Raw genomic sequence first — 19654 nt, 5'->3', positions numbered from 1 at the left:
TTGTAAATAATCGTACATATATATATATATATATATTCTTTTTTGTTTCTCGTCTTTTCTTTTTCTTTTGCCTTTTTCTTTTTCTATCGACACGTATTCTTAACTTATCTTATCTCGAGAGAAAAAAAATGAAACAAGAAGTTTTGATTTATCGACTCGTCGAGAATATCTGCAGGTAGAGAGCCACGTCTAGTCTCTCAATGCGGATAACGATAACGATTATGAAAAAATCATTTCGTGAGAATATATATCGTCAATGGAAATTTTCAACGAACACAGATTTAATTGAACACAGGGATACAATTTAAATCTATTAATAATAGGAATAAATTCTATTAAATTTAATATCCGAGATATATATATATATATATATATATATATATATATATATATATATATATATATATATGAATGAGTGAAGGTTTGATATAACTGAAACTTTAAACAATAAAAATCATACGACAATTCATTTGTGTGTATGTGCGTATATATTTAGTAATATAAGCAAATATATTTATAAATAACTATATAAGTTAATTAATTGCATATTGATTTAGTAATTACAATATATAAAAGAATTTTTTCTTTTCTTTTTTCATTTTATCAATAAATATATTTAAAAACGAAAACATATTTATTATTCCTTTGTAAACGCACTTTCGTATATATAAATAAAATATCTTATAAATCAACACGATCGTGTATGTTTGTCGGAAGAATAAATAGATCAATCCTCGAAAAGCAAAAAAAAAAAAAAGGAAAGAAAGGAAAAATTAAAGGGTAATAACAAAGAAAAAAAAAAGGAGAAAAAAAATCGAACAATAGAAAAATGTTTACCAAAATAAATGAATACAAAATAAAAAAAAAAATCAATAATAAAAAAGGAAAAAGAGAAATACAAAAAAAGAAAAAGATAAAGAAAAAGGAAGAAAAAAGAACAAATGGAAAATGGAAATATCGTTACCAATGCAACTTCAAATTTTCTCTCGAAAAATAATTTCGAATCGAAAAAAATCGATTTACAATATTTTGATCATTCCATATGAGTGCTAGGCGGTGTGTTCGGTCGTGGATCTTGCATAGATCCATCCGGATCTGTCAGGCTAGATCTATCGCTTATGCTCTCGTTTCTTGAGTTGTTGTCATCGTCGTCTCCACTGTTCGGTCTCGGTTGTTTCGATATTGCCTCCATTTCGTTAAACTCCGAGGTACCGCATCTTCGTCCCGACCTCTTTCTTCTTCTACTTCTATTCCTTCTTCTACAAACACTTCTTCTTCTAGGCCGTCTCCTCTTGCATGCAGATCTTCTTCGTTGTATTTTTCGACAAACTCTAATGTCAATGGGTTCGTTAAAAATCTTTATATATTTATTTATTTATTTATTTATTTATTTATTTATTTTCGTGTATAATATATATTATATATATTATAAATGTAGTAACATATTATATATATTTTATATATATATATATATGTATTAAATGTATGTAATCTTTTTATGAATTCTCGATCGTAAATTATTATTATCTCATGCTAATGCGAATGCATTCGTATGATTTATTCTTTATTTTTTTTTATTTTTTCCCTATTTTCTTTCATTGTTTTTCTCTTTTTTTTTTCTTTATTTTTTCTTTTTTGAATTTCCGATCGTAAATTCTTATTGCTTCTCTAATTTTCACATTACTGTGAAAATTTATTCGTTGCGCTTTGTTGGAACCTTGCAACTGTAAAAAAGAAAAAAAAAGAAAAAGGAAGAAAAAAAGCAGAAAGAGAAGAAATAAAAAGAAAAACAAGGAAAAGTAGAATTCAGTATCGTTAAGCATTTTTATAATATAATATATATATATATATCTCCAGTATCTATATTTTAATTATTGGAGAAACGTTTGAGACATTAATTTGATGGTCGGCAAAATTTAGAAATTTTTCTTTGTTCCTTTTTCAAAGTTTATATATTTTCTATATTAGTTCCTTTGTTATTTTTTATTCGTTTTTAATTTTGTGCTTCGATCGTAAGCATTGATAAAGCAGGATCACTCTTTAACCGAATATTTTTCAATCCTATCGAAATTTAAAGATCCGGAACATTTTTAGAGCTCCAGAAATTTTCAATATTGATTTTTAACATTTTCGAAACTAACGTAATAATCTTCTTTAAAAATTCCGCTTTTTTTCAGTCGTACAAGTCTTTTAAATTCAGAATACTATTTTCAGAGCTCAGAAATTTCCCGGATTAAAATCTTTTTGTATTTAAATCGTGAAAATTGATAAATTATGGGAACGGTGTTCGAACCTTTTACATCTTCTTCGCGATTGTCGTCTTCTCGGTCTGCATAGTCGTCGTTTTGGTGGACATGAAAACTCATTTATCTCGTTCCTATTTATCGGCTGTTTTTTAAGAAAATCCTGATTGCAAGTGTAGTATCCTCTATAAAATGAAATTTTTTATTTTTTTTTTTTTAAGGACGTTCGATGAAGTTTTCTATTTTTTTTTTATTTGTATAAATTGCATCCTCTGTTTCTCCCTTCTTGAAAATTATTTCGATGTAAAACAAAAAAAAGGAAAAAGGAAGCAGAAGATGAGAAGAAAAAAAGAAAAGAAAGAAAAAAGGAAAAAAAAGAGGACACAGTGATCATCTTGGCGCTAGAAACAGCCATTGTTATTTTCAAATCGATAAAAATACGTATCTCTGGTGAGTAAAGTGGGTTAACTGTCAGTTCCTATCGAATCTCGAAACGCTATATTATTTTCGAACCGATAACGTTATCAGACTTTGCGATAAGCAAACTTTTCTCTCCTTCTCTCTCTCTCTCTCTCTCTTTTTCACTCTCAGTGAGAGACAATCCTCATGGGATAATCGAAAAAAAGAGACAAACGAAAATCAAATTAAAATTTCAAAAACTACTTCCAATTTGATTTCATTTATATTCGTACCGCGAAAACAAAGATATCTATGAATGCATTAGAATTTTAGTTATGACGATAGTTATAAATCCAATTTTATTTGAAACTTTTGGAAATATTAATTTACTCACGGATAATGTAATTTTGATGTCATTAAAGAAAAAAAGAAAAAAAAAATGGAAAAAGTAAGATTTGGAAAAAAAAGAGAGAGAGAGAGAAAAGTGATAAATTAAAAAATATCAAGAAGATTATAAAATGAAATGAAATAATATTCGAGATAAAGGAACTAATCGAGGAAAATAAAATCGATAAGAAAACTTGATTTTATATATATTCTTTTTTCGATAAACATGAATGCATCAAGATTTTAGTTATGTCAATTGAAATACGCGATATTATAAACCCAGTTTTATCTGAAACTTTTGGAATTATTCGTTCCTTAACGATAACGTAATCTGAAGTCATAAAGAAAAAAACAAAAAAAAAGAAAAGAAAAATATGAAGTAAGATTCGGTTTAATAAAAAAAATAAAATAATATTTGTGATAAAAAAACTAACCGAGGAGTTGTAAAATAGATAAGAAAACTTGAATTTATACACACACACACATGTATATATATATATATATATATATATATATATATACACATATTTTTTGTCGATAAATATGAACATATTAAGATTACGTTATATACAATGTTACCCTATATAAAATTACAGTATACACAATGTCAATTTGAATTTTATCTAAAACTTTTGAAAACATTAATTCCTTGAAGATAACGTAATCTGAAGTCATAATGAAGTCATAAAAAAAAAAAAGAAGAAGAAAAGAGAGAGAAAAGGAAGAAGAGTAGAATTTGATGCAGTGAAGAGGTGAAGAAGAAAAGAAAAAAAATTAAATAAAAGTAATATAATATTTGTGAAAAGAAAAAAAAAAAAAGAAAAGGAGAAAGGAAAGTAATCGAGAAATTGAAATTGATAAGAAAAATTCGATTGATATTTATACCTTTTTTTTCTCTTATTATAAATAAACCTAAAATTCATACCCTTTATATTTCCGAAGGATCCCGTAGGAGACGCCACGTTTAAGGGCAAGATGTACTTGCTTTTTAATTTCCGTTCCAGGCACGTCATATTCCTGAGTGATATAGTTACTGATTTCTCGAGGAGTCAATCCCTGTGCGTCCTGAAGTTTACGTATCGCGTTCACAATGAGAGCCTCGATTTTTGGTCTCCTTCTTCCGCTCATGACGATATTAACGATAACTTTTCTTTATCGGTTCACTCGTATGTCATTGATTTTTTCCCTCTTTTTTATTCTTTAAATTTTAATTTTTCTTAAATATTTTTTTTTCCTCTACGAGATTTGCTTCCTCATAAAAATTGGAAATTATTATTATTACTATTATTATTATTTTTTTTTTCTTTTTTGCTTATCGTAGGAGACTTACTCGAATGAAGACGAGGATTAAAAAATAATTTTCAGGTTCCTTGGTTCTCTCGCATTTTTTCACGATAATAAAAATTTATCTCGTTCTTAATATATTGTTATTGCTTTTATTTGTTTATTTATTTATTTATTTCCTTCTATTATAATTATATCGACAATTTTTATATTTAATCAGATCGGACACGAAAAATTTTTATTTGCCACATTTAAACAAGACGGTATCCTAGCGACGAAAGTATTTGTTTTCCACATGATTTATCTATCAGCTGTTCGATATTTCGAGTTCCTACATTGTGTTCTGTTTTGACGAAAGTCTTGAAATCTATGAGGGAAAAAGAAAGAAAAAAATTGAAAAATTACATCCATTAACAATAGACATCGTAATATTGTCATTCATCGCTTGGGTTGCATTAATAATTATATCCAAAATTATACAAAAGTTGATCTACCGGTGTGAAATTCAAATATTTCTCTTATTCTTTTTCGTTTTCTTTTTTAACATTTCATACAATAATAAATTCTTTGTAAAAATAAAGGAAAAAAAAAAAAAGAAACGAGGAAGAAGAGAAGAAGAGACACTAATGACAATTTATATAAATTTTCTTATATTCCTATGTAAACAAAATAAAAATATATTTACTATGTGAATATATAAAATATATAAATTTTCTTATAGAAAATATATACATATATTATAAAATGTTATTTAATCTGAATCAGCTTTGCTTTTAATATTACCAACTACACATCATAATAAATTAATATAACATAAGTAAGTTTTTAATGATCGTTCGAAGGGAACGAACGTATATATATGTCTGTCAGTGCGAATGCGACTTTGCATTTAATTTTTATTATATACATCTATATACGTATACGTATACAGACGCACGTAAATCATGTAAAAAAGAGAAAAAAAAATTAAAGGAAAAACGAACAAACATATTTGCATATAAATATATATTTCTTTTATTAAAAAAAGGTATATATATATCTATATATACACAACTTTTTTATTGATTTTTCACATTCTAATTTTTTTATTTTCCGTTTAAACTTTTCTCGATGAATCATTTGGTCGATCATTACCGACACTAGGGTTTCTAGAAGGAAAGTGGTCAACGTGGATAAGTCTTCTAATAATAGTTTATATAGCACGTTGCGGCCTTAATGCTGCGTTTCTACTGAACCTCTTCTCTCTCTCTCTCTCTCTCTCTCTCTTGCTCTTCTCGATCATCCTCCCTCTCTCTCACCCTTTCTTTCTCTCTTTTTTATTTTCTCTCTCTCTCTCTTTGTCTCTCACCACACTTCGTGCAGAAATAAAACAGAGTACCAAATGACACCAGGAGAGCGTCAGACCTTTGGACTGTGACGTCATGAACATCTCTCTCCTCTCGTGCCTTCGTAAATATAGAGTAGTAGTTATTCTTCCGTCTCTCTCTCTCCCTCTCCCTCTCTCTCTCTCTCTTTTTTCTCTCCCTCTATCTATCTATCTATTTATCTATCTATCTATCTATCCATCTATCTGTCGCTATCTAACTCATCGATCAGTTGATCGGAATCGATCAGAATCGATCTAATCATTTTCTTTCGAATTTATTCGAATATATTTTCATTCAACAAAGTCTCATGATTTTTTTCACCAATATATGTATGTGTGTGTGTATGTATTTTATTGTATATATATATGTATATGTATATAATATATTATAAATAAGATACATATATATATATATATCTTATTTTGTTTTGTTTATTTTTAGATAATTAATTAGTAATTGTTATCGATTATTATACACTGTTATCTAGAAAGAGAAAGAGAGAGAGAGAGAAAGGGAAAGAGAAGAGGTAAACAACCTAATAATAGATAAAAAAGAAGACAATTATTTAAAAATTATTTCAACAATTAGATCGCATCGAGAAGTCCCTTTGACAATTTTGTCGATAAATTGTTAAATAATTCGCGTGTTACGAGATTTATTTCTTTCTCTTTTTCTCCCGAACATTAATTTTCGATTTTTACGAACTCCACTATCTCTATTAAAAAATTGATGATCGATTTATCATATATATTTTTAAAATCGATCAGAGTTTTGTTGTTCCATCCCTTATATTAGAGACAACTATTACGTTGCGCAATTACGTTGCGACGATAATGTTAAAGATCGAAGGTGATGAGCAAGAATACAAGGTATATTTTTTCTCATCTTTTTTTTTTGTCCTTTTTTCTTTTTTCTTTCTTTCTTTCTTTCTCTCTTTAAAAATCAAAGATCGAAGGTCGAAACGCTCGTTCGTTCGTTCGTTCGTTCATTAATTTTTCTTCTGCAATTTTTTTTCATCGCAGGACTGTTCTTTTCCGCTTGACTTTACCTTACCGTGAAAATACTCGTTTGGTATTCATAGAATCAGAGGAAGATTAGATGAATCGAGATGAGTTAGCCTCGCTGTATTTGCTTGGTCGCGTCTATATGTAAATATTTGCGAAAAAAATTAATTTCTGTTTGTTTAATCAAGTTTTATTTTGATCGACGCACGACGTTTATTATTGTACGATTTTGTTTAATTTTTTTTTGTTCCAGGTAAGTTGAGAGATTACTTGATGGACTGTTTCGAGGAAGAGGAAGGAAGATTTGGTATTAGGTGAAAATTATTATTATTAATATTTATTATCTATTATTTATTGCTACTACTACTATTACTACTACTACTACTAATAATAATAATAATAGTAATAAATAATCAGATGGCATTTTATCAAGTAATCATTTTTTATAGTTATCAAAATGATTGTCTCTTTTCTTTTGTTCATTTTCTTTTGTTCATTTTTTCATTTTTTTTTTTTTTTTTTTTTTTTTTTTTTTTTTTTTTTTTTTTTTTTTTTTTAATAGTTTCGCGAGAAACCAGCGTGTGTTAGTTGCGAAAATAGAAGTTATCGATCGATACTTCCACTTTTCGATCGAGATTGATACCGACGATCGATAACTACGATCTATCATCTTGTTTAGATTTCTTTTTTCGAAACTTCGTATCAGATTATTAATACTATAGAAAATCCTATTTAACTAATCGCACTTCTCTTTCTAATCATAATAAAATTGACTATTACCGCGCATTCTATGTGTTGTCGAGTGAGTGTGTTATTAAGAGAAAAAAAAAAGAAAAGAAAAAGAAAAGCAAGAATTAATAATAATTTAAGAAAAATAAAACGTAAAAGACAAGAAAGAAAATATAGGGAATTACGAACTTGATCGATAATGAATGGTGAACTAAACAAGATTTGATCGATGTACTTCTTGGTACGGTATTTAGAAAATCAAAATGAAAAGAAAAGAAAAAGGAAAAAGAAAAGTAAAAGAAAGAAAAATAACGTAAAGTAACTAATAAAGTAAAAAGAAGAGAAAAAAATGAAAGAAAAAATGGAAACAAATATCACGTAATCTTAGGACTTAGAATAAAATAAATCGTTCGTAAACCTCGTAATAAACCTCGCCATTCATTAAAACGATCGATCTAGAATTGATTAGACGAAAGTAAAAGTGAGTTCGCGAATAAAGCAATAATTAATTTCATATATCGGTAAATACGTAAGCACCTTTCGATAGAAACATTTATTTTAACACGCGATTGAGCTCCGCCTATTTTCTAACTGTAATTACTGTCTTGAAATGCGAACGTGCATATCGATTTGCGATAAGTAGATATCTATCGAGAACTGCTATCTAGTTTCTTCGATATTCATTGCTTCTGATCAAACTAAATTAATCAAGAAAAGTGAAAGCGTCGATACATTGTAGCTTTTGTTATTATTATTAGTATTATTTTTATTTTTTTTCATTATTATTATTATCATCATTATTATTATTAATAATAATTAATTTTAATTATTATTAATTGATTTTACACCTTGCTTAATTTCGATGATAGTTGTCGAAGTTATTTTGAAAGAGTCTTATTATTATTATTGTTATTATCGTAGTAATTAATTTCGATATGCCTAATTTTTGAAGAAAAAAAAAAGAATGTGTGTGTGCGCGCGTGTGTGTGTATACATATAAATGTATATAAATTGTTTGTCTATTTTGTTAATCTTTCTTTTTTTTTTTTTTATATAATGAATTATAAATTACGAATGATTTTATCATCGTTATTATTACCATCGTCACATAATTATAGTGAATATGAAAATAATTGTGATATGTTTCGTGTTATAAAAAAAACAAAAAAAAAAAAGAGAAAATAACAAAATGAAAATGAAGAACATAAGAAATTGTTTATTTATTTGATTACTTTCGATTATCGAAATAGCAAAGAACGAAGGAATTCGATGGATCGGCATATAACGCTTGCTATTACAATATACGATAAGATCGAGCGATCGTATCGTTTAAATAGTAATCATATAACATGAGCTTTGAAATACATACTTTGAATACATACTCTTTGTATCTATGTATCTATGTATGTACGTGTGTTCGTGTGCGCGCGTGTGCGTATGATTAGAAAGAAATAAGATAGTAAAATCGATACAAAACGAGAATCATTTAATTTATTTAAATTATATATACTCTCGATCTATCGAATTCCGCAATTTATTTTTTTATTTTTTATTTTTTTTTACTTTCCTTTTAATTACGACTAAACAAAAAGAAAAAGATGAGAAATAAAAAATAAAACTGGGTATTAGAATTCGATGGGTTATGTTATAAGGTTAGTTTAACGAGTCTAACGCGTATAAAATATTTAATTTCTAATAATCTCTAACGTTTCATTTCCCACGGTGCGAATGTTAATATTCTTTTTATCTTTTTCCTTTTCCTTTTTTGCTTTTATTTTATTTTATGGTCGTAACCAAGAAAATTGCAAAACATTTAAATTATACTTATTGGATTGATAATTATCGATTCGGTTCAACGGTGTCTAAATTTATATCGCGATTAGGTAAAATTTACGCTCGGCGATTTTGTAAATATTGCTCGTTAAAGAAAAATATAAAAAGGAAAAAAAAATACAGAATAAAAAGAAAAAATTCATATGTATCATTTCGTAAATAATTTAAATGACATACATGCGAATATAATAAATAACGCGTATAAAGTAATTAGATATTATGCATTTACATTCTTGATCTTTCCCAAGATAAACAAAAATATAATACGAAGTGTTACTAGTATATTATGTACAAAGCGATGTGAAACCTCTACTTCATAGATCTATTTTATTATACAACGTGTAATTTTTTCGAATGACATTGAATAATTTGATTGCATTATATTTTCTTATCGGAACTTTTACAGTAATCTCGCTTTAACAAGGAATCGTGTTAAACGGGTTTTGAGAACTTTTGAAATCGAGTTCTGTTCGAGGCACTTCTTATTTTGTAATAATAATATTAATATTAATATTAATAATAGCAATAATTATTGTTATAAGTATATATATACATAGATATATAAAATTATAATAAGTATGTATAAAATAATAATAATAATAACATTAAGAATGACTTGAACAGAAATTTCAATACTTTTATATATATATATATATATATTAATTATATAAATACACACAATTTTTTTATCGACTAGTGTAAAATAAAAATATAAAAAAATATATATATAAATTTTATATTATATAAATTTTCATGGAAAATTTTAAAGACGAATTTCGTTGATATACAAAAGCTGACATATATATATAAATATTAGATCATAATGGGTGAATATATGCGAACGTAAATGTTCCTTTGGATTTCATTGGACCTTCCGGGGTTTACGCGGGCCAAGCCATGCGATGAGAGGAGAGGAGAGGAAAGAAGAGGAAGAGTTGTACAGGCCTATAATAATTTGCATATACTGTCGAACTTAATTCTCACTGAGGCACGAACTACTCGTACAAAGAGAAACGCTGCTTCTGGAGTATGTTCGTTGCTGAGAGAACATCGACGGAAAAGAAAAAGAAAAATATAATTCTAACAAGTAGAAAATAATTTAGAGAGGAGAGAGCAAGATAAATAGTTTTAAAAATGATGATAATACATAAGTATCTATTTGAGAAACGAAGGATAGAAAGAAAGAAAGAAATAGCAGAAGAAAAATAAATTACGACTTGAGTAAAAACAACAATACGATTTTTTTTTTTTTGATTGTTTATAATGAAATGATGAGAAACGCGAGAGAAAAAGAAATAGAAGTAATCGTTTAAAGAATTGTTAAAACAATTAGACTTAACGAAAGAAAGGAAAGAAAAACGATACAAAACAAAATGGCGACTAGGAGGATACGATATTACAATATTATATTATATTTGACAAATTTAAATAGAACGTCACATAAAGGGAGATGAAAATGTCGTTAGAAGAAAAAAATAGAATTCTTTAAAAATGTTGCAAGTTTGTATTTAAGTAAGGAAAGAAAAAAAAAGCAAGACAAAAATAAATGGTGACTAGGGAAGAAACACTGTATCTTAACGATCTTCCTCGCAAATTTAAACTAAACGTTTCGGAGAGAAGATAAAGATACGAAAAAAAAGAATGTTTTAACGTTTCAAAAAAAAGAAAATGTAATATTAAAAAACAAAATAATAATAATAAAAATATATATACAAATGTCGGCAAGATCTCTCTTAATCATCGAAGCAAAAAGTGAAAAATCGAGGTACGATAAAAATACGAGAAGAAACAAAAAAAAAATTGTCTTAACTTTTCAAAAATTAATATTAAAAAATAAAAGAATAAAAATATATATACAAATGGCGGCAAGATCTCTCTTAACGATCGAAACACAAAGTGAAAAATCGAGGTACGATAAAAATACGAGAAGAAACAAAAAAAAAATTGTATTAACTTTTCAAAAATTAATATTAAAAAAAAAAAATAATAATAAAAATTAATATACAAATAACGGCAAGATCTCTCTGAACGATCGAAGTAAAAGGTAAAAAATCGAAGTTTGATAAAAATATGAGAAGAAACAAAAAAGAATTGTATTAACGTTTCAAAAAATAATATAAAAAAATATGTGTGTGTGTTTGTGTGTGTATATATGTATATATGTATACACAAATGGCGGCAAGATCTCCCTTAAGAATCGAAGCAAAAGGTGGAAAATCGAAGTATAATAAACGACGTGTGATGGGAGTTAGGCGCAATTAGATAAGCACCAACGATTTATTCGACACGCTTTATGAATAATTACTTAATCGTTAGTCAACGATGTGGAAGAGTGGCGGAGAAGAAGGAGGAGAAGGTGGTGATGATGAAGAAGGAGAAGAGTGAAGTGAAAGAGGAGGAGGAGGAGGAGGAGGAGGAGGAAAAAGAGGGGGGAAAGGAGGAGGAGGAGGAGGAATAAGAGAGAAGGCCGAGATGGCGAGAGCGTGGGGAACTTATTGGTTAAACGAGTACCGCATTTATCGTGAGAAAAAATCGATAGTCGCATGTCCGATACGATTAGCATACTCGAACTATCTATTCTTAATAATTAGGTCTCTTAAATAGTATTTTCCTGTTTTTTCTTGTTTTTTTTTTTTTTTTCGTTTTCCTTTCTCTTTCTTTTTTTTTTTTTTCTTTACCGATCGAAAATAATCGATCAATCTAACGCACGATCTTTTATAAAAAATTCGAAGCACCTCTGGACACGATTTTCAATAGAGAAAAATTTTAAAGTTCAAAGTTCGAAGATCAAACAAGTGTTAGGACTTCTTTTTTTATAATTGCTTTTATCGTTCTTTTTTTGTTGAGATGTAATTGTTGAATCAATTGTTATAGATCGATGGAATGAAATATATGTCGTCTATCTGTATAATTAGATCTTTTTTTTTTTTTTTTGAATGAGAAGAAAATTTGTATTATAAATTCGATCGACATAAGAAAATTCCTTTTTTTTTCTTGCCTTCTTCTTCTTCTTCTTCTTCTTCTTCTATTAATTTGATTTAAATGAATGAAATGGAATGGTTAATCAAAAGAATAAGAAATACGAGTTTGCTTCTAAAAAGAAAAAAAAGATGATGGTAAAGATCGCGGGAGTAAACGAGCGACGAAGTTGAAACAATGCCCTGTAGAGAGCAGCACGAACGAGCTTTAGACTCTGGTGGCATCTGGTAACGATGAGAAGAAATTTTGGGTCATCTATATATCGACGTGAACTAGCAAACATGGAGATAAGGAAGGAGAAACTTGAAGATAAGCGCGAATTCGCTGGAACTTTCGAAAGTTTTAATAAGATCTTATCGGAAACGAGCTTCGCCGGATCGAAACTTTGTTTCGGGTTTGAAAATTTTTACATAACTTTTGTAGTTCCTTTAGAAAGGGATAAAGGAAAATGAAAAAAAAAAAAAAAATGTGAACAAACAAACGAACGAACGAACGAAAAGAATAAATCGAGAGAGAGGAAAAGAAGTATTTTTAATTGTAATTTTATTCCTTTGAAACGAAACGAAACGAAACGAAACAAGATAAAATAAAACAAAAAACATTCATTTTCATCGATGATTCAAAGCGATTGGAAATCGAAAACAATGAAAGAATTTTATTCTTTATATTTTTCTATTTACTATGTAACGAGAGAGAGAGAGAGAGAGAGAGAGAGAGAGAGAGAGAAAGAGACAGTAAAATATTTTTATAAACACTTCTTTACAAACGAATCGCGCGGAGATACGATTTCGTAGATAGTTCTACAAAAAAAAAAAAAAAAAAAAAAAGAAGAAGAAAAAGAAAAAAAAAAATAAATAAAAGAAACAAAAAGGAAAAAAAAAATAGTACATAGTATAGACACGGTATAGTGCAAGTTGCAGTTCGCGAAGGACACCGGACGCGTACGAAGTACGCGCATCCAAGCGAATCTATGCACCGACACTTTCCCACGTGTTCTAATCGTAGATGCATAGATATATAGACGCACATACACACACATGCACATACACACATACTTTCGATATTATACTAGAGTATATACGCCGAATAAATGCATTTCGAAATAATAGATTCGCCGAGGTGAGATTTATATTATCGTCGATACAACTTGGTGACGATTCTTTTATTTTTATTCGCGAAGGAAAAATACGAAAAAAAGAAAAAGAAGAACGAAAAATGTAGAAGAGCGGAGATAAATAAAAAAAGAAAAAAATTAATAAATAAATCACGCGATAATCAACGAAATCACTTTAACAACATTGGGATACGATGATAAGCGGAGAAGAAGGAAATAATAATAGATAGGTGGACACAGAGAGAGAGAGAGAAAGAGATAAAGAAAGAGAGAGAGAGAGAGAGAGTAGGAGAACAGTCGATTGTGATTTTACGGTATGCAATTTGAAAGAGTACGATAATGCGAATATAATGATCGGTTCGTTACGCTACACGTTTTATCGTTAAAGATTTCCGACCTTGCACGAATACGAAACTGTTTGCAAATTTGTTTACTTATATATTTATTTATCTATATATATATATTTATATTCATACACGTGAGAAAGAACGATGGTCAAGGAGAGATCAAAACATATAATAAATATAGAGAAAATTGTGAATGAAAACGGCTATAAAATTATTCGCTCGATTGAATCTTTTTCTTATCCTATTTTCTTTTTTTTTGCGTTTTAAATATATATATATATATATATATATATATATATATATATATATATATATACGCACATAGAAAAAAAACAAAAAAAATCAAGAAACATGTGTGCACGTGATTATTTAAGAAAGAGAAACATATATATATATATATATAAAATTGTTATCCATATATAAAGAAAGATTTAATTTCTTATCGGATTTATCGATCATTGAGCTTACTGAGCATGTGAATTACTAGAATCGAGCGAAAGTGCCTTCTCGTTCGCATAAATGTCGGCAACAAGGAACCCGATTTAACGAATGCGGAGAGATCGGAGAACCGGAAGCGAAAGGCTCAAAGGTTCGCGTTTCGTTCGATACGACTATTGTATATAAGTACCTACATATATATAATGTACACAAGTATGTAGAGTCATGTACACGAGTATGTGTATATGTAAAATAACAATGTTTGTTAGGTATTCATCTCAACAGAAATCAAATTTGTCTATGAAAAAATTGTTCTCTTTTTTTTTTCTTTTTATTTTTCTTTTCTTTTCTTTTCTTTTCTTTTTTTTTTCTTTATTATCGTAATCTCAATCATAGTTTTTTTTTTATTTGGTTTCCTTTTTCTTTCCTTCTTCTTTTTTTTTTTCATAAATATATATATATATATATACATATGTATACATATATTATCGTTATTAATAAATTCGTAATTTTGTTAACATATCGATAGAATCTTGTATTAATATATCTGTTTTTAAATAATCATACAAATATAATTCTTCTTCAATTAATAAATATAAACATATATATATATTTTTTTTTAAGTAATATCATTATCAACAATCGATCGATACAGAATTGATAAAAATATTTTCAATCGGCAAATCAAATTTTTCTTACGCGAAAAATAAATGATATGAAGATGAGGTATGGTAGGGGTAAAGAGGAGAAGGAGGAGAAAAAAATACGAAAAAGGAAAAAATGCGAAAAGAATCGCGGCCAGGAAACACAATTATCGTAGAACAATACCATCGTGATGTGCATGTACAGAGAGATGCTCGATTCTCTTCTCTCTCTTTCTCTCTCTCTCTCTCTCTCTCTCTCTCTCTTTCTCTCCATCTACATATATATATATATATATATATATATATATATATATATATAATATATATATATATATCGTTTCTTGTGACTCCTACACATCACCATTTCGTCGTTGCGTAAACCAATGCATTCAAGGTATTTCATTCACTCGAGTTTCATCAATGTTCGATCTAACACAGTACTTTGTATTAAAGTATATGCGTGTATGCACGTACATGTGTGTATGTATATATGTATACAATATACGTATTATGTATAATAAAAGTAACTCGAGTCACAGTAATTTTTGTTTTTGGAGTTAATTAGCTTGTTTCGATAATTATTAGCATATAAATTAAAATCGATGATGACGAGGCATGTCTATTATATTTATCTGTTCGTTCCCGCTGTTTTTTATATTTCTCTTATTTTTTTCTTTTATTTTTAATATATTATTATCTTTTTGCTTTTATTTTTTTTTTTCTTTCTAATGTCGCACGTAAGACATTTGTATATTTTCCTAATCGATAATTTTTTTTCAACGTTGAATCCGAAAGATTTTCTGGAGATTAATATTTTAATAATATAAAATAACATATTGTGTGTTTATCTATATATTATACATAAAGATATATATATATATTATATTGTTATTATTAATTTATTTTTTTTTTAATCACCACTTTTTCGTATACTTCCATAATAATCATGATAGACATTTTTCGTTTGAATCAACATTACGAATATATAATAATATATAATTGATAAATATAATTAAACATTATTATTATTATTATTATTATTTTACATATTATATTATTTTAATCTCTTCGAAAGCTTTTTTCTCTTTTTTTTTTTTTTTTAATTTTTCTTTTCTTTTTTTCTTTGTTTTACTTTCGTCTTTTTTCTTTTTCCATGTCCATCATCTTATACTTCTCTATGAAAATCTATTTCTTGTATCGTACACGATAATATCGAAAATAACACACACATATATCTATCTAATTCGATAGAAATGCCCGTTTGATCGAACACATGACATGTTTTCACTTGCTTACCTACCACCGAGCGGCAAATATCAAACGGATCAACTTGTTTCTGTCCAGAACTTAATTAATGATTACGTTAACAGCGCCCAACATTCTATATTAGAATTTCTACGCGTTTGAAATGAAAGTGGGAATTATTTTTACTAACGAATGAACGAGCGGACTACTGTTGAAAACTTTTTACAAATTATAATTATATTTTTTGTTTGGGCTAATATTTCTCTCTCTCTCTCTCTTTCTCTCTTTCTCTTTCTCTTTTTCTTTCTCTTTCTCTTTTGATATATAAAAAAAATTTGTCGAAATGAAATATTTCGTTAGAATTGTACGTTAATATCTTTTTTTTTTTCATTCCTTTTTTTCGACTTTTTCTTTTTTTGTTACTTTTTATTTATTTTTATGCTCTTTTATTATCGTACAATAATAAATGTGTTTCGTTTATATTCATTATTTTATTATATTGATTAGTTTATATATTATGATGATCGATATATATTTCTTATTTATAGTATATATTTGGATATATTCTATTGTCACATTTCATTTATGAAACTTACATACACACAGACACACACATATGTTTAAAGAGATAGGATTGTATATTTTCCCTAAAATCTTATTTTATTATTAAAAAAAAAAAAAATCATGTTTTTAATTTTGAATTAATCTCTCTCTCTCTCTCTCTCTTTCTTTTTCTTGTCAAAGTAACTTTCCCTTTAAAAATCAAACAAGGTGAGACATCTTTGCAGGAATGAAGCATTTTATGTAACGTTACAAAGTGCAAAAATAGAAAACTGTTATATCTTGATACTGGTTATATACTAAATAGTATATAGTACATAGAATATATATGCATATATATAAATATGTATATAGTTAGAAATAGAGACGGTATCATTCACGATAGGAAATTAATCGTGTGGGACAACTAATCTATCACATAGATTAAGTAGTTATTTTGTGTTCAACTAGTATCCGTTGTCCTTGCGGCAATCACAAAGTATTTCTACATCCTTGTCGAACGCCATGATATATCGTACAGTGATATCGTTTTCTTCATACAAGTGGTACCTGCCTACTATACTATTAATACTATTACTACTACTATTAACAATAGCTATCGATTTGAATAAATCGTTAGTTCGAATTTAAATGACACATATTTAATTGATTATCTTTCTTCTATTATCTTTCTCTTTTTTGAATTAATATTTCTGTTTATTTCTCAGTATTATAAAATTGAATTAGTAATAGTAAATATTACAAAAGAAAGTTTTATATATATATATATATATAAAATATATAAATATAATAATATAAATAATATAAAATAAATAAAATAAAAAGAAATAAATTGCAGTATTATATATATATGTACATATATATTTCAATGAATATTACTTATTCGATCGAATCGAATAATTTGACACGAAGATATATATATATATATTGATCACAAATAAAGAATTTCTCTGACGTAAGCATACATAATTATGTATTTCGATTGTTGAAAGGATCTATCTGTCTAAAAATATAAGGTCGGATAAAAATAAGGTAGAAAATATCACGCGGATGCGCTCGGGATAATTATGCGTGACACGGCGGAAATAATGGAATGGAACAATAATCGTAATTGATTCCCATCACTCTCGGGATCGAATATACACATACATAAGTATATTTTCTTAGTCATCCTTCAAGATTATTTCAGAATTTATCGACGTAGAAAGGAATTCAAAGTGGATGTATTATAAATTATCTCAACGTCATAATGCTACTGTCAACGCAATTAATAATAAAATCAATTCGCTTTGTCTTCTTTCCCTCGTTTTTAATTTTCTTTTATTATTTCTTTTTTTCTTTTTTTTTTTTGTTAATCCCAATTTTTATTTTTATTTGTATTTTTATCTTTTTCTTTTTTTCTTATATTTCTATCGTTCTTTTTTCTTTTTTCATCATTTTTTTTCTTCTCTCTCTCTCTCTCTCTCTCTCTCTCTCTCTCTCTCTCTCTCTCTGTCTCTTTTTTTTTTCTACAATTTCGTTTGATCTTTTTTCACGAACGACGATGGAAAAATTATCTACGAACGAATATAGACGAAAGAAAGATAATATGGGAACCTTGACCAGAGCCAATGCACAACAGGAAGAATGAAATTACGTTTGACCGATATACGTTTTCCGTTGCGACGAACCATGTTAAAATCGAGGAAGAGAGAAAAAGAAAGAGAGAGGGAGAGAGAGGGGGGAGAGAGAGAGAGAGAGACCGAGAAATATATTCGAATTATGAATAAACAAAGTTATTATTTCGATTATATACGTACGTATATAAAGTATAGGTAATCAAAAATTTCTTAGAAAACCGTAAGTACCAAGATTTGTAGTTGCACGAATTGAAAGAGAAAAGAAAAATAAATAAATAAATAAATAAATAAAAAGGAAGCAAACAATTTTTTTCTAGAACAGTCTCGGATAAGAGCGATCGATTTTTATTATCACCTGGAAACTTTTCTTCCACCCTGTATATTCCTACGTACATATATACATACATTCGTACCTACATACATATATACATAATTACATATATGCATGCATCCATGCATATATATACATATATACATGTATGTATTAATGCGATATAGATAAACAATATACTATTCCATACATACATTAATATATATATATAGCATATTGTCGATTTATATTATGAAGATAATTTTTGCTATATTCGTGTATAAATATCTCGAATAAAAATGGAAGGAATAAACTTCCTGGTTCGAATATGAAAGAGAGAAAGAGAGAGGGGGGGATGGGAGGGTGAGAGAGAGAGAGAGAGAGGGGATGGGAGGGTGAGAGAGAGAAGGGTAGACGTCGATGAAAACGAACTCCCACGTGTCGACCTTGTTTGGTGGTGAATTATCACGTGTAATGCCACGTGAATCTATGTCTCGTTCGATCAATGCAAGTCTAACCCCACGTAGAGGGAGAGATAGAAAGAAAGAAAGAGAGAGAGGGTGAGTCGGTCGGTTCGTCCCCAATTATTGGTAGGGGTAGTAAACTTTATTCAGAATTCTGAGATAGGATATAATACTATGATAGATATTGGTATATAAAATAAAATAAAATGAAATAAAATAATTCATATCAAAGAGATCGGTTGAATTATTTTAGAATAGTAAGATAGATGCGATTAGATATTATATGGGTGATTTATAGTCTTTAATTCAATAAATAGATGATTTAATAAAATTTAATCGACGTACGAGGAAATATTTTTTAAGGATAAAAATCGTCGAATGTAAAAGCATTTTCTTTTTTTTTTTCTTTTTATATATATATATTAACGTTGATGAAGTAGTAATACGTAGATAACAATTTTATAAATGTAGTAAATTCATTGAACAATTGTTACTACATTCTTTCGACAAATTAAAAAAAAAAAAAAAAAGAAGAAAGAAAGAAAGACAATATCCAATTATCATAATCCTTAAAAAGCTCAAATTTAATAGATAAATTTTTTAACATTTTGTTCATTTTTTCTTCTTTTCTCCTCCTCCTCCTTCTTCTTCTTCTTCCTCTTTTTTTTTAATTTATTAACAATCATA

General features: G+C 27.8%; 2 protein-coding genes across 4 annotated transcripts in view; one reads left to right on the top strand and one right to left on the bottom strand.

The window, feature by feature from the left end:
- LOC127065469 (homeobox protein 13-like) overlaps positions 1–18485 on the top strand; it is a 90705-nt gene extending 72220 nt beyond the window's left edge. Inside the window, exons 6-7 of the transcript XR_007782056.1 lie at positions 6938–6998; positions 18147–18485. The gene's annotated coding sequence lies outside the window, so the exon portion shown is untranslated. The remainder of the gene's footprint in view (positions 1–6937; positions 6999–18146) is intronic.
- On the bottom strand, positions 718–4654 carry LOC127065504 (protamine-like protein). Of its 3 annotated transcripts, none has more exons than XM_050997943.1 (4): positions 4360–4654; positions 3955–4281; positions 2294–2428; positions 718–1331 (listed from the first exon to the last, which is right to left on the bottom strand). In XM_050997943.1, the coding sequence occupies exons 2-4, from the start codon at positions 4155–4157 to the stop codon at positions 1034–1036; spliced, it is 636 nt and encodes a 211-aa protein (XP_050853900.1). In that variant the 5' UTR covers positions 4158–4281; positions 4360–4654; the 3' UTR covers positions 718–1033. The 3 variants fall into 3 exon arrangements, with proteins under 3 accessions (XP_050853900.1, XP_050853901.1, XP_050853902.1); XM_050997944.1 differs by having other exon boundaries at positions 3955–4277; XM_050997945.1 differs by having other exon boundaries at positions 3955–4227.
- Positions 18486–19654: the final 1169 nt, after the last annotated feature.

The sequence above is a fragment of the Vespula vulgaris genome, chromosome 8, assembly GCF_905475345.1.
Source record: "Vespula vulgaris chromosome 8, iyVesVulg1.1, whole genome shotgun sequence".
Taxonomy (NCBI): domain Eukaryota; kingdom Metazoa; phylum Arthropoda; class Insecta; order Hymenoptera; family Vespidae; genus Vespula; species Vespula vulgaris.
The sequence above is the reverse complement of the archived record's forward strand: the minus strand, read 5'-3'. Positions and strand labels throughout refer to the sequence as shown.